Raw genomic sequence first — 14,869 nt, 5'->3', positions numbered from 1 at the left:
GTAAATGCTTAATGAAAATATGCAAGAATTTTAAGCAGTCATAAGATTTTCAGCCAATCCTATTAACTGAAACATATGCTGAAGTACAGATGTGAACTCTGACACACGGAAGTATTTGAAACTGAATAAAGCATATCTAAGTAGTTCTCAAAATTATGATTTCAAAATAATTTGGAAATGTACACATTCTCTTTTAGTGTAATAAATGATATGCTGTATGTCTCATATGAGTTCACTGGCACATTTTAAACACAGCAAGTATACCATTGGATATGTCTATTATAACTAGAGATACAGCCTATAACAGGGAGCATTTGTGCATAGATCACCCTCAGAGAATCTCTTTCTCTGTGTGTCAGTCCCCCCCCCTGTCTCTGTCTCTGTCTCTGTCTCTGTCTTTCTGTTTCTGTCTGTCTGTCTGTCTGTCTGTCTGTCTCTCCTCTCTCTCTCTCTCTCCATACTGTCTTTTCTTTTCTCTTAGTCTGTGGATAAATGAACTCCCTCCATCTCTATTTAAATGCTGTAGATACCATATGACATAAAGCAACAGTGAAATCTGGGTCCTAGGATACAATATGTTTTTATACACAGTGAACATGATTTACTTAGGATTTTAGTGTCTCTGAATCCGTGTACTCGAACTGAATACCTTATTGCTGGGCATGGATTGGCACTTCTTTTTTTTTTTCTCCTTTATTATTTATTCTTGTTACATCTCAATGGTTATCCCATCCCTTGTATCCTCCCATTCTTCCCTCCCTCCCATTTTCCCCTTATTACCCTCCCCTATGACTGTTCCTGAGGGGCATTACCTCCCCCTGTATATGTTCATAGGGTATCAAGTCTCCTCTTGGTAACCTGCTGTCCTTCCTCTGAGTGCCACCAGGTCTCCCCCTCCAGGGGACATGGTCAAAGGTGAGGCACCAGAGTATGTGAGAAAGTAATATCCCACTCTCCACTTTACTGTGGAGAGTGTTCTGCCCATTGTCTAGATCTGGGTAGGAGTTTAAGGTTTACCGCCTGTATTGTCCTTGGCTGGTGCCTTAGTTTGAGTGGGACCCCTGTGCCTAAATCTGCCTATCATAATGTTCTACTTGTAGGCTTCTAGGACCCTCTGGATCCTTCTACTTTGCCATTCTCCCATGCTTCTCTCATCTAGAGTCCCACTAGAATGTCCTCCCCTCTGTCTCAGTTTCCTGGTAAGTGAAGGCTTTCGTGGGACATGCCCCTTGGGCTAATATGCAGATATAAATGAATATATACCATTTGAGTCTTTCTGCTTCTGGGTTAACTCACTCATTATGATCATTTCTAGCTCAATCCATTTATCCACAAATTTCAGGAATTCCTTGTTTTTAATAGCTGAATAGTATTCCATAGTGTATATGTACCACAGTTTCTGGCACTTCTTAACTCATTGACTAATTTTTCATCTCACATATATGTACTAAATAGCAATGCTACAGTGAACTGTATTTTGGGAAAAAGGAAGCTACCCCAATGCTGTTTTGTGTGAAGAGCCTGTTCAACTGACAGGATGGAAGGATGAGGGAGTGAAGAGGGAATGTATTCAATTACGTACATCCTTAATCATCTTCTCCAATATTGCTCAGAACTCTCATTATTGTCATGAAAGAATCAAAGGCAGCATCTTATTAATTGTAATATAAATTTAGTTAATTCTAGGTGTCTTCAAGTTGACAACCAAGACTAGCCATCACACACATATAAAGTCTGCATGGTGAGAACTTTCCTGCTTTCCAAAACATTTTGCACATCAAATTTTATGCCTATAGCATACCCACGGGATAGAGGAATTATTATTGTCATTTTTGTTTACTATTTGTTCGGTTTTGTTTTATTGAGATAGTCCAGGCTATTCTAGAATTCCCCAAGCCTGAGGTTTCCCAGTGCTGGGATTACAGCCATGAGCTACCATACCTAGGTTAGTTAGAGGAATCATTATGGTTCATATATACAAATACATATGTATCCACAGACATGTATGTATGTATGTATAGTGTGTGTGTGTGCTAACACATGTGTACATTATTAAGAATAGAAGAAACAATCCAAGACAATAGGCATCATTTTTAAGACCAGAAATGAGTCTCCAATGGAGAATGAGCACTATCTATCTTAGATGTCTCCAATTCTGAACTAGTATTTGGACAGCACTGATCAGCCTAGTACAGCAGTCCTCAACCTCCCTAATGCTGTGACCCTTTATTTTAGCTCTTCATGTGGTGGTGAACACCAACCATAAAATTATTTTCATTGATAATTTATAACTGTAATTTTGCTACTGTTTTAAATCATAATGTAAATATCTAATATGTAATATATCCGATATAAAACCCCTGTTTGATGTCCAAAGGGGTCGCATCCCATAATTTCAGAACTGCTGACCTATTAGGTGTTTCAGCTGTGCCCCATCCTCATTAAACATTAATAAAACAGCCTGAGTCATGTGGAAGGACGTAGTCAAGTATAGAAGCTTTATACTCCAATTCAGCTAGAATCAGTAAAGGATGAATTCTCTTAGTACAAACAAAATACCATTATGACATCTAAGATAGATAGTGCTCATTCTCCATTACTTCCTAGGGAGTTTTTCTAAAGCTGTTGATCAGACGCTGGCTTATTTGAGGACCTTGATTGATGACCTTATCTGTATTCAACTGATAGACTCAGTGAAATCAGAACATGAACTTTCTACTACGTTCATTGTTTCCATCCATACTCCTATACTTGCTGTTTTGTTCCTCAAGTGCTGTGTGCCACACAGGTTCTCACACATCACCCATGGGGTTAAATAAAACTCTGTCCAGAGGACACAAGTTCTGACAATACCTAGTACTTTCTAACCCCCACAAAATAAGTTTTTGAATAATGAACTGTTTGTGGCTCTGTTTGACACTGTTGATTTTGAATTTCCAGTTAAGGTTCATTATTAAAATAATGCAAATTTATCATTATCTCATGTCTAGATTATTTTTAAGGACATAGCAGCATTACTAACAAACTATCGCTACTATTTGTTAATATATTACTAAGATACAATAAAAGATAAATTGACAGAGCCCTAATGATGATTGCTAGTTATATTTTGAAGACTTTGGAAGTTGAATGGGTTTCCACTAGTGACTTAGTGGAAAGTAAATAGAGACTATGTAGTGGTGTTGTTACTGAAGAATATTAAAAAGACAGTAAAAATTAAATAATTTACTTTTTCTCCTGTATGCCAAGAATTTAGTTACAGGTTTGTGTTCAGAGATTGCCTAGATAAACAGTAAACTGCAAGACTGGTTCAAGTAAATGAATGACTTCCTGGATTTACTTAAAACAACAATAGAGGATACAAAATTGCCTCTGTGCTTAAGGGCACATGCTGTTCTTCCCAAGGACACAAGTTTAATTCCCAGTACCACCAAGACAGCTAGCAATTAACTTTATCTCCAGTTTCAGAAGATCAGAGGTCTTCTGACCTCCATGGGCACCACACGCACATATGGTAACATACATGTACATTCAGATAAACTACTTATATAAATAAAATGAAGAAATCCTTAAAATTCAAAAAACTAAAACAACAACACATGAAGTAAAACATATCATAATAAGACTTTCAAAAATAGAATTCTAGCATTCATATTTTTCTTCCTTTAGTGTTGTTCTGGTTTTTGTTGTTGTTGTTTTGTTTTTTGTTTTCTGTTTTGTTTGCTTGTTTTCTTGTTTGGTCCCATATCAAACAATGTAATAGCTGTGCACATGTGTCCTTGTATATGTAATTGTTTCTTTTAATGAATGTAGTGGTATCTTTTTCACACTATGGTACTTCTGCTTCTGCCACATTTTCATTTATTTGATGTTAATTTTATTATGCATCTTTGTAAGCTACATGAAATCATTGAAAGACCAAGATGGCTTGGGATGCGTGAATATGTGTCTGTATGTATACATGCATGGATGCATGGCTGGATGAACAGATATCGTCAGTAAAAAAAAATCACAATTTACTGAAGGCATAGATAGTCTCACTAATTATATATATATAATGGGGATGTGTTTTATTATTTTCTAGCCCCAGTTTACTTATGTATAAAATGACGAGCTTACATGAGTGACCACTAGAGTCAGTCTCATTGAAAGGAAGCCTATGAGTATGCAGGGCCTATTGTGATTTCCTGCCTTGACCTGTTACTTGCCAACAGTGAAACCCAGGCTAGTGGAATCCTGCTGAGTGAAACAATCCACTGCTGGCATGCTACAGTCAGAAATTATGTTTTGGCCTCATTACCAATAAGGATCTCAGTTTAACCTGTGTGACTAATTAGTTCATTCAGTCTCAATAGTTGGGGTAGAGATTTATTTGAACACCATTTAAAAGCCTCAATTTGCATTTGTAAACATTTATCAGTGTTTAATTTGGAAGTAGCCTAAATCGTTTCAAAAAGCGATTTGTCCGAAGCCAGAGCAAATTGGACTCCCCCTTATTCTCTAGTTTCTATTTCAGCACCTGTATTTTACCACCTGTCTTATACACCGAAATTCAGATTATTGAGAAAAGATTTTTGAGATGCCTTTCTGAAAGTTTAAACTTTTGACTGATCCTCCAAAGTTGCTTTTGCTAAAATTGGAAATGTGATATGAGAATAAAGCCAACAGTAATTCAGAGACTTTATAAAGGAGACATGCAGTTTTATTTAAATGTGATAATTTAGTTTCATGTTTTCTTACACCACATTCCTTTCTTGAATGCTTTATTGTGTTATATAAATTAGCTGAAAGAACAGTCCCTTTTAATTAGGCAGGAGTTCAACTTTCTTCTCTCTCTTTTCTCCGTAAAATGCATTTTTCTGCAACATCATGTGCATGTTTCTACATATCCTGAGTTTTGTCTGTTAAGATGAGTCCTAGGTACACAAAAGTGAGTGTTAACGTGAATATGCTCGATTTACCATGCTGGAGCTTTGCTGTGCAATCCCACTTTCGCTCTTCCGAAAGCATTGCACACATTTTAAGCAGCTGAAAATTTTTTGAAGAAAATTGAATAGCTTTCAAGTCTGTCTTTTCCCCAAGCAGGGAGATGATTTATGGTCACTTTTTATAATAGCCTTGGGCATCAATTGGCAAAGAACATTAAAGAAATGTGAAAGCTGGCTATTTTCAGCAGTGTATAAGCTTTACCCTACCTAAATATTCATGAATGCCAAAGCTTACATATTCAAGTTTGGTAAATGAGTATACAAGTGGATAGGTTGTTGTTGTGTTGTCTTAGCACATACTTAGGTATGTTATTCATAATAATAAGTAGCTAGCTCTTCTACCTGCATTTTGGATATATATATACTGCAATAGTTTATTCTCCTTTATATCACAATAGAAGTAATACATATATAAGAATATATATTATGTAATAAACTATTGCCGTTTAGAAAGAACATTTACATTAAAGTTTTAGAACCAATGAAGGACCATAACTGCATAGTTGGAATTGGCCTTTTTTCTTACAAAGCTTGTGCTGTTCAGCTTGATGTTCCTTGTTTGTGCCTTTGCTGACAAGGATTAATATTCAGCTCTGCCATGTGTCATGAAAATGGCATCTAGAGATGCTGTTGTTCTTAGCAGGGATATAAAATTTATTCACTCACCATATATATTTATTAACCACAAAGACACTTGATCTGTACTTTGCTATTTTTAATGCCAAGTGATATATGTACTGCAAATAATAGGGGAGGGCGCACCCTGTGAAAAAGTGTTTTTATAGTTTACATATTATCAAGTAGTCTCCCTGATATCCTTAAACATTAGGTAAATTTCAATATGGCTCCTGATTATATTTTACCCAAATCTTATATGTTAATGTTCATATACAGAATGTGAAAGATCATATATATGTCTCTCTCTCTCTCTCTGTGTATATATGTGTGTGTGTGTGTGTGTGTGTGTGTGTGTGTGTGTGTGTGTGTGTGTTTATACACACACACACACACATTTGCTTACTTTTATGTCTGTGTGAGAATGCCAGATTCTCTGGAACTGGAGTTATAGACAATTGTGAGCTGCCATGTGGATACGGATGCTGGAAATTGAACTCAGGTTCTCTGGAAGAGCAGCCAACACTCTTAATAGCTGAGCCATCTCTCACATTTTGATCCCTTTATTTCTCACGTTCTTTCCATGTTGTTTGTCTAAAGGTATGGGGACTTTGTTTCTGTAGACATTTGAAATAAGATGCTTGCTATGCTCAACACAGGCACAGTTCTAGGACACATCAACATGGCTCTTTGACTTGTGAGTGGCTAAATGTCCACTTATCTAAATGCACTGCTATGTAAAGCTAATGCTTGTGTTTGAGAGCTATTCTGTGTCTTCCAATGGGTTGTCTCTCTCTGAAAAGGTTAGAAACATCAAGTAAAAGTCTTCTAAAGAATGGAATTGATTAATGTGACATACTTGAGGCTTTTTAATACCACACTCTCAACAGTAAGTCAGAGAGAGTGAGACAGCTCCAAGCACAGTGAATTAAATTTCAATTACACAGCTTTGGCTAGAGAACTGTTGGTTAAATCTCCTTCCTGAATGATATTTGATTTTCTTTCCTTCTCAAGCTGCTTCTTGATTTTTTTCCTTCCTTGAACTGCTTCTTGATTTTTCATACCATGGAGAGTTCAACCAAGCCATCTATTAACCTGAGACTTTCACTCACAAAAGTATTGCTAGTTTTTAATCTTTTAATGAAAAAATATAACAAGACTATACATTCGTTATAACAGGAAATTACATTTAAAACCATAATGTGTATGTTTATAATAGAGGTGCATTTGTGTGGTAATTTATTTTACTTTAAGAGTACTATTCAAGATAATGTTATATGACTTTTGTATTTTAATATACTATATTATGGAAAGGTACAACATTTTTTTTTGCTTGAAATGGAATTATCACTAAAGAAAATAGCTTTAAATAGATTATCTTGCATTACCTAAGCAACTAGCCTACATGAAACACTGTCTAATTACTTGTACATATGTAGTGATGAATTAATTTTAACAAGCAATCTTCATTTATACTTGATGTTTGCCTAAGTCACAATTACCCCACAAAGACTGAGGTGTAAAAACTACCTAATATAATTCTCAAAATTGAATATAATTGCTAACGTGAATCTTCCAGTTGAAAAATAGTATGTACAACTTTCAATTAAAAATCTAAAACTTTACTAATCATAAATATAGTTCAAAATTATTTAATTAAAAAGCTCCACCTTCATGAAATACTAGTGTTGGTAATGTTGGAAAGGTTCATTAACAGTTACAATATGATCCTATTCTAAATAGTTTGCATGTGTTGATTTATTCCTAAAAAACAATGCCTATTATACCCATCATTTTTTTCAGATAAGAAAAATAAAGCATAGTCAGTTATTATGCTTTAATAACAGGGTTCATTAATTTTAGCACCTTTGCTAATTCTTGCTGAATGAGTCATAGAATGTATTTTAGACAATTTCAGAGCATTTCAAGCTTCTAACTGCCAGATACCCACAGTAATGTGCACCTGCGCGAACACCCTAGCAGGAACAACTTCTTGCATCTCCAAGTACAACCAAATGTCCCCCCAGATGCAGGAAGGACAGGGGAAGTAATGCCACTATTGGGAGGAAAGCCACTGGCTTAAAGAATGTGCTCAGCCCGGACTCCTCTTACAACGATTATAACAGTAACAATTATCAATTGTACTGATACATTTAAAAGTCCTCAAGAAAAAAATGAATGCTTCTCTTATAACTGTGATTATTAACTTGGTTCTGATTTCATTGAAAAAGTACCTGTTCTGGGTGAGGAAAATTGCTTCCTGCTAGGTGTTGTCCATAGGAAAAAGCCCACTATATGCTTTGGGATGGAATGGATATTTCTGCAAAGGACCCCTAATTCAACCTCATGACACCATATTATACATGTATACATGTGGGTGATAAGCTGCAAGATGAATTTGTGCCAAAAGCTGCATGGGTCTTTGATGAAACTCATGTTAATGAGAGAGGGAGAGCTGTTCAAGCCGCGGGCAGATGGCTTTCTCTCTGAACAACTATGCTTCCAGGAAATCTGGTATTTTTGAACTTCCTTCCTGTAAATGACACCAGGAGTGTATATGAATCCAGAAACTCTTTAAGAAGACGTAACAGCCAAACCCAGTGAAGCTATGTCCACATGCTGCATAAAGTCTTGTATTGATTTTAAGGGGTACCGGGAATACAGTCTGCTTTATGAACTAACGAATCTGGGCATGAAGATTTTTGAAGCCTTTGTTTCTCATTAAAGTCCATCCTTCCTTGTCTCCAGTTTTCATAAAATTTGTTTTAAATCTTTATCTCAGGCAACACTGTGACTAATGCCTCCACCTCATGCCATGTTATTCCAACTCCTGTTAAATGGCTGGATCAGATTGCTCTCAACCATGCTGGGAGCAGCTCAGATCTCCTGCACTCTCTGCAAATGTGATGAGATCTCCTTCCCATGCCATGGACTTGGTCTGTTTTACTTTAGCATTAGCCCAATCTGATGCAAACCTTCACAAATTCCATGCAATAACTCCTCTGAATTTATTACTTCACATAAGCGGCAGTAAAGAACAACCTTTGATGCTTGTCAGTATGTTGGTTATGTGACTAACTGCTAGGATTTACACACTATGATTTTTATGACAGCAACAGTTATCTTTTTGGCTGTAAGTGCAGCGAAGCAACTATAATGTCACAGAGGAAATGGTCACCTCTCCCTGCCTACTCTGCACACACTTTTTATTTACTATTAAACCTTAATGACGAAAAGGACGATGAGGAAACAGCCTCTACTATCTGAATTTTGTAAAAAATGATATTTGAGTATAAAATTTTAAAAACTGAAAAATATTTTAACTATATTTGATTCACTTTTGCACATAAAAAAAAAGACATAACTAATTTTCTACTTATCTTTTTCCCAGTGATGAAAAGCTACATCTCAAAGCTTTATGGCACTACCTCTTCACAAATGTAAAACGTTATGACTGTTCGGCTTCAGGAAGCCAAGCACAAGTACTGCATAAAGCCTACTGGCGCATACACTGTAGCTCTCCAAGGCTGTAATCAATCTCAATTCAGCTATTTCTGCCAGGATGCTTTAAACATCCGTGTGCCCCTGTATGCTGCTTCTCCTTGTAGAGGGATGGTTGAGTGTCTACCAACTGTAGATCACCATTTCGGTGTCTACATGTAAAATAAGTTGTAATCCAGGTCTCACATACATGAATCTATTTCAGTGAGTGATCTAAACTATGATTGTGAGTCTAAGCTCTATGTCTTGTGTCTTGGGGGAAGGAATATAATGAACTTGGTTGCTCAATCTATAATGTAAACACAATTGTGCGTCAGAGGTAAAGGAAATGGAAAAGACCTTTTAGGACGCTTTTCATTAACATACTGACTGTGATTCCTTTGCAGACCACGGATGATATCCTCGTGGCCTCAGCAGAGTGTCCCAGTGATGATGAGGACATTGACCCCTGTGAGCCGAGCTCAGGTGGGTTAGGTTAGTCAATTTTTTTTCTTACTTCCTTTCATTTTGTGTAAATCTTTATTGCATGTTATATGCTTTAGAAGAGCTGCACACTCACGTGTTGAGGGCTTCCTTAGGCCACCTCAGTATTATATGGTCCATTATCCAGTGGGTTTTCAGTTGCATGTCAGTGGTGGGAGTACAAGCTGATAATTCATAATTTGGGAAGTAGCAGTAGGAAGATGAGAATCTCAAAGCCTCCCTGGGAATCTGTCTCAAAAAATTTAGAAAACCCACCCAATAACAAACAAATTATTCTCCAGTGGGCCTTTGTCTTTCAGTTGTATAAATTTTCTCACCCTAAAAAATGTTTAAAAATTAGACCATCAAAAATAGATACTTTAGCTGGGTTGTGGTGGCACGTGTCTTTAATCCCAGCAGAGGCAGGTGGATCTCTGTGAGTTCAAGGCTAGGCTGGGCTATAGAATGTGTTCCAGGACAGCCAAGGCTGCACAGAGAAATCCTGTCTCAGAAAAACAAAAGCAAAAACAAAAAGAAAGAAAGAAAGAAAGAAAGAAAGAAAGAAAGAAAGAAAGAAAGAAAATACATTTCAGGAAAAAAACAGTGGGGAGGGGAGCGCCACACATGATTACTCACTATTCACATTCTAGTAGCTTCCGGGATCTTTTTCCTATATACTTTAGAATGAGCTTTTCCTATGATCGCTTGTCGTAAAACAGAAAATTTAGTGTATTGCAAAAAAAAAAAAAAATCACTTGACCATTGTACTGAAAAGCCTACCTATGAGTCAGTCTGCCATAAGATTATCTTAAGTGATATATTTCCAAACTTTGGAAGTTGGAATACTGTGGTGATAGTTAAACAAACAGCAGGTAAAGTGCTTGATGAGTTTAAAAGAGGACGGTAGGACCAGGAGGATAAGAGGGAGGGGACTATACTTGGGATGTAAATTGAAAAAAAAACCCACAATTTTTCATGGCCAGAAAATACAATATTTGTGGGTTTACCCAATAAACAATACACGCTTTTAAAAGAGAGAGAGGGGGAAAGATGTAAATCTTGCCATATTTCCCCAAAGTCAAGGCTGCATTTTACTCACAGTTGCCTCCTAATTTCTCCTTCTTTGTGATGTGATTGCATCTCATCTGATGAGGATTTATACAGCACTTACGCTGTTAAATGGAGACAGTGGGCCCTAAGAATGAATGAATCCCAGTCTGCTTCCACCAAATATTCAGAGTAATAGACACATGCCCATTGATTGGTGCTGGTTTGATTCCCTTGTGTGTAATAACAGAATGACTACAGATGTGATCTGCCCACTACCTGTTAGCTAATGGCCTTCATGGATCTTACCTAGAATCTCAGAAGAAATTGTCACAATAAGATATTTTTTACTCTTGTAAAAAAAAAAAGTGCCATTCTAGAGTTAGTCTAATGCTTTTAAAATATGAAATATTTTGGGCTGCCTAGGCTGCATCTCTGTTTGGGTATCACTCATACTGTTGTCACTACTGGACACAGGTGCTTAAGAGAAGGTGCCAGTGAAGGGGAAACGTACCACAATGCTTTCTCAGCTGGAGCTGCAGCTGAAGCTGGGAGTCCCTGGTTGGCTTCAACCCTCCTTCTCAGTAGATTGCCTCCCACATGACTCTCAGCCCAAGAACTGTATGTCCCATGTTGTCAGGTCCCAGCCCGTGGGAAAAATCGAATCAGGGTTCACCTGAAAGAGGGAGTGGTGATTGCAAGTAGGATACAGAGACGCAAGAAATAACGAATCAAGTCAGGAGATTTCTGATCAAGATTCACTTTATTGCTGACTAGCAGGAACAGATATAGGGCAAGGTCAATAGGATCTATTTTTATCTCACTCACCCTAGCCCCTGGGCAAGAGTGCAATAGCCTAAGTCGCTCCCTGTAGAACTTTCTAGTTCTCTGAGTAGTTCCTTGTAAGAACTTCCTAGATCCTCTGGGTGGTTCCAAGTTGAGACTTCCCTACTTCTTTCAAAGGTAAGTAGTCCAAGGATAGCTTAGAACGCAAGACCCTGTGGTGAGGTAAAGGTCAGCAACTTGATGGTCACAGCATACAGCCTAAGCACAGGATTTCTGACAGGGCAGAATTTGGCACCGGTCCCCACACCACGTGAGTCTTCCCTCTCTGGTGACCACTTACTTGATTCTACCTCATTGATCTCTACCATTTTCTCCTGATTATACAATCAGGTCATGCTCCGTGGCCCCAAAGTCAACATTCTAACAGTATTTCTTTTTTTATTGAATTTCCTCACTAGTCTATCTCTCTCTACTAAATAAAAAAGTGCAGGACGACATCATCATCATCATCACCATCATCCCTGATCTTTCTTCTAAATCATCCACTATGGATGATTCCAATAACAAACACTAAATTGTGTGTGTTTATGGGAGTTAGACTTTGTTTTTATAATTCTGAAGGCAGTTGTCTTCGTCAGCACCTATATATTATTCCAGTGATAATGAGAAGTGCAGAGGTGCTGACTAATTGCAGTGCTTGCTGATTTTCCTCTGGCTGAATCCCTCTACTATTGAGTATCGGAGATCATCCCCTTTAGACAGAACTCTTACCTTAAGAACCCATAAATCCAGTGTGAGGACTTTAATTGCACTTGAAATTGCCACTTCGTCTTTCATCTTGAGCAAAATGCTCTAATTCCTTCAGCATTCCTTACAGGTCCTATTAAACAATTGCTCTTTGGTCTCTGCATTTCTCTGGGTACAGTGGACAAAAGAACAGGAGGATGGAAAAGGAGAAAAAGGGTGGAATATTGGGAAGAGGGAGAGCATCCTTTAGTCTTCTCCTTCTCCATTTTAATTAGAAGATGTGTGTTTTGTGAAAGTAAGTACAGGTACCCGAGGACATGAGAGACATCAGCTCCCCTAGCACTGAAGCCTCAGGCCACTGTGAGGCGCCCTGGGTGGATGCTGTGTACTGAACCTGGGTCCTCCCCAAGAGCACTACATCTTCTTAACCCCCATGCCTATCCTCCAGGCTTCCTCCTTTTAATTTAGCAAACATTTTCTGCTTCATAAATGTCCAAAATAATGGGAACCACAAAGCATCTTGTCAACAGCTGTGTTTCAGATAGTCTTGCTGTCCTCTCTTCTTTACTGAGTTTATGATTATCTAAAGGACATTGGGTACCTAACTCCTACTAGTTTGCCAATGTATTGCTGCATCCTCACCCATAAGGTGAACAGCATGAAGCAGGGACTTGTAAGAATGCATACCTCCATGGAGCACTTATTCTGTAAATTTATACATTTTTCTAATACATTGCTGCACCAAATACAAGATACAAAGCCACTGATTCTATACACTAACAAGTATTTTAATTTTAGTGTGTGTGTGTGTGTGTGTGTGTGTGTGTGTGTGTGTGTGTGTGTGTGTGTGTGTGTGTGTGTGTTTACATGCCCATGGAGGCTAGAGGAAGATAGCAGGTACCTACTCTATGTGCCATGATTCTCTGCCTTGTTCCTTTGAGACAGGTTTTCTCACTGTCAACTTGTCACTGTACTTGGAACTTGCAATGCATTTTGTCTAGGCTGGATGATTAAGGAGTTCCCAGGATCTGCTTTCCTCTGTTTTCCAACACTGGGGTTAAAGATATCGAAGCCATTTTATAATTTTTAAAATTGTTTTTTCTGAATCAGGGTTTTACTATATAATCCTGTCTGGCCTGGAACTTGTGTAGACCAGGCTGGCCTAGAGCTTACAGAGATCTATCTGTCTCTATGTCTGGGATTAAAGATGTAAATCATCACACACCCAGTGGTAAGGGCTTTTTTAAGCCCTTTTAAAAAGGCAGGTAATGGGGATTTGACTTGGTGTCCTTGTGCTCAACAACCTGCTCTCTTACAAAGGAACCATCTCTCTGCCTCCTCTTGCACTTTCTTATACAGCATGGTTTATTTAATTTTCTGTCTTTCCATGTCTCTCCTTTTAATCCTTAATTTTCTGCACCTTGGTTCTTGTTAGAGTAGGTGGGTACTATAAAATGGAGACTGCCACATTTGTGTGATCACTGAGGCCAGGTGTTTTGGTGACCTTACTTGTTCTGCACATAGTGGTGTGCCATCAAGGGATTTTCTTTTTATATTGAATTTTATAAATGACATATTTTTCTTTTTTAAGAAAGATTTATTTATTTATTATGCATACAGTGTTCTGCTTGCATGTACACCTGCACACCTGAAGAAGGCACCAAATCTCATTATAGATGGCTGTGAGCCACCTTGTGGTTCCTGGGAATTGAACTCAGGACTTTTGGAAGAGCATGCAACGCTATTAACCTCTGAGCCATCTCTCCAGCCCAAATGACATATTTTTCAACATTGACTTTCTCATTCCACTCTCTGATTTCCTTTCCTGGGTCTTCTTTAATGTCACATGTAATATTGTGCCCTTAGCAAAATGAGATTATTTGTATGATAACATCAACTAAAATTCTCAGTTTATATAATTTGTCTACTTCTTATCTATTATTTGACAAAAACGGTCTATTTTAGCTACCAGTGCAGATTTTCTGGGTATTTCATTCTCACTGAATATTTATGTGTGAAAAATTTATAATCATGTGGACCACCACCACAGTGCCACCGACATACTCATTTGGAGTGGGGGATGGGGTGGAGATTGGTCCTTTTAATTGTGTCACTGCTGACATCCAGATGAATTCCTGCCGAAAGATGCTGGCAAAACAAACATGGAAAGGAAACAGCCTCTTCCTGAGGACCAACAAATTACACCTTTTTAAAAGCGATGGATGCATTTGAATTGCTGTGTGACTGCACTCAGTACTCTTAATGAAGAGGGAGTTTTGTATTAGTGACTAATTTCATCATTGTTCAAGTGTTATGTAGTCATTATGAGCATCCATGCCTTTGCCAGGCCTGGGAGGGAAAACACAGTGGATATCCTGATGTTTTAAACCTTGATTTTTTTTTTCAAGGACTATTTTTCATTCGACCTTAGAAGCCACCCAACATTTTGTGCTTTTTTAAAAATTTTTATTTTTTTCTTCTGATTTTCAAGTCCTTCATCCAAGACATTAAAATATCACCTGCTTTTTTAGAATCATTTCAAGCATTAAAGTGAATGTATTAAAGGTAATTATTGCAATGCCTGGAATAAAGTTGAGCGCAAACAGCTGCTTTTCTTCCTTCCGATTCATTTCTATAAAAGTAATATCCAAGCTATTTTCCCCCCTTTACATAATGCTGTTACTTTTTTAGGCTGAAATTGATGGGCAACTGATGAAACCACT

The 14,869-nt window shown here is 37.7% G+C and overlaps 1 protein-coding gene across 38 annotated transcripts in view; it reads left to right on the top strand.

Annotated features, from left to right (window-relative positions):
- NRXN1 (neurexin 1) overlaps nt 1-14,869 on the top strand; it is a 1,076,640-nt gene that overhangs the window by 1,037,682 nt on the left and 24,089 nt on the right. For 22 of the 38 annotated variants that reach the window (XM_084793840.1, XM_084793855.1, XM_084793825.1 and 19 more), the window contains one exon: nt 9,491-9,578. In XM_084793840.1, coding sequence (XP_084649966.1) covers nt 9,491-9,578 — 88 coding nt within the window. The remainder of the gene's footprint in view (nt 1-9,490; nt 9,579-14,869) is intronic. The other 16 variants (XM_084793827.1, XM_084793851.1, XM_084793835.1 and 13 more) reach the window with 1 other exon arrangement.

Source organism: Acomys minous (genome assembly GCF_964271855.1).
Source record: "Acomys minous genome assembly, chromosome: 8".
Classification (NCBI taxonomy): domain Eukaryota; kingdom Metazoa; phylum Chordata; class Mammalia; order Rodentia; family Muridae; genus Acomys; species Acomys minous.
Note: the sequence above shows the minus strand (reverse complement) of the source record. Positions and strands in the feature narration are given on the sequence as shown.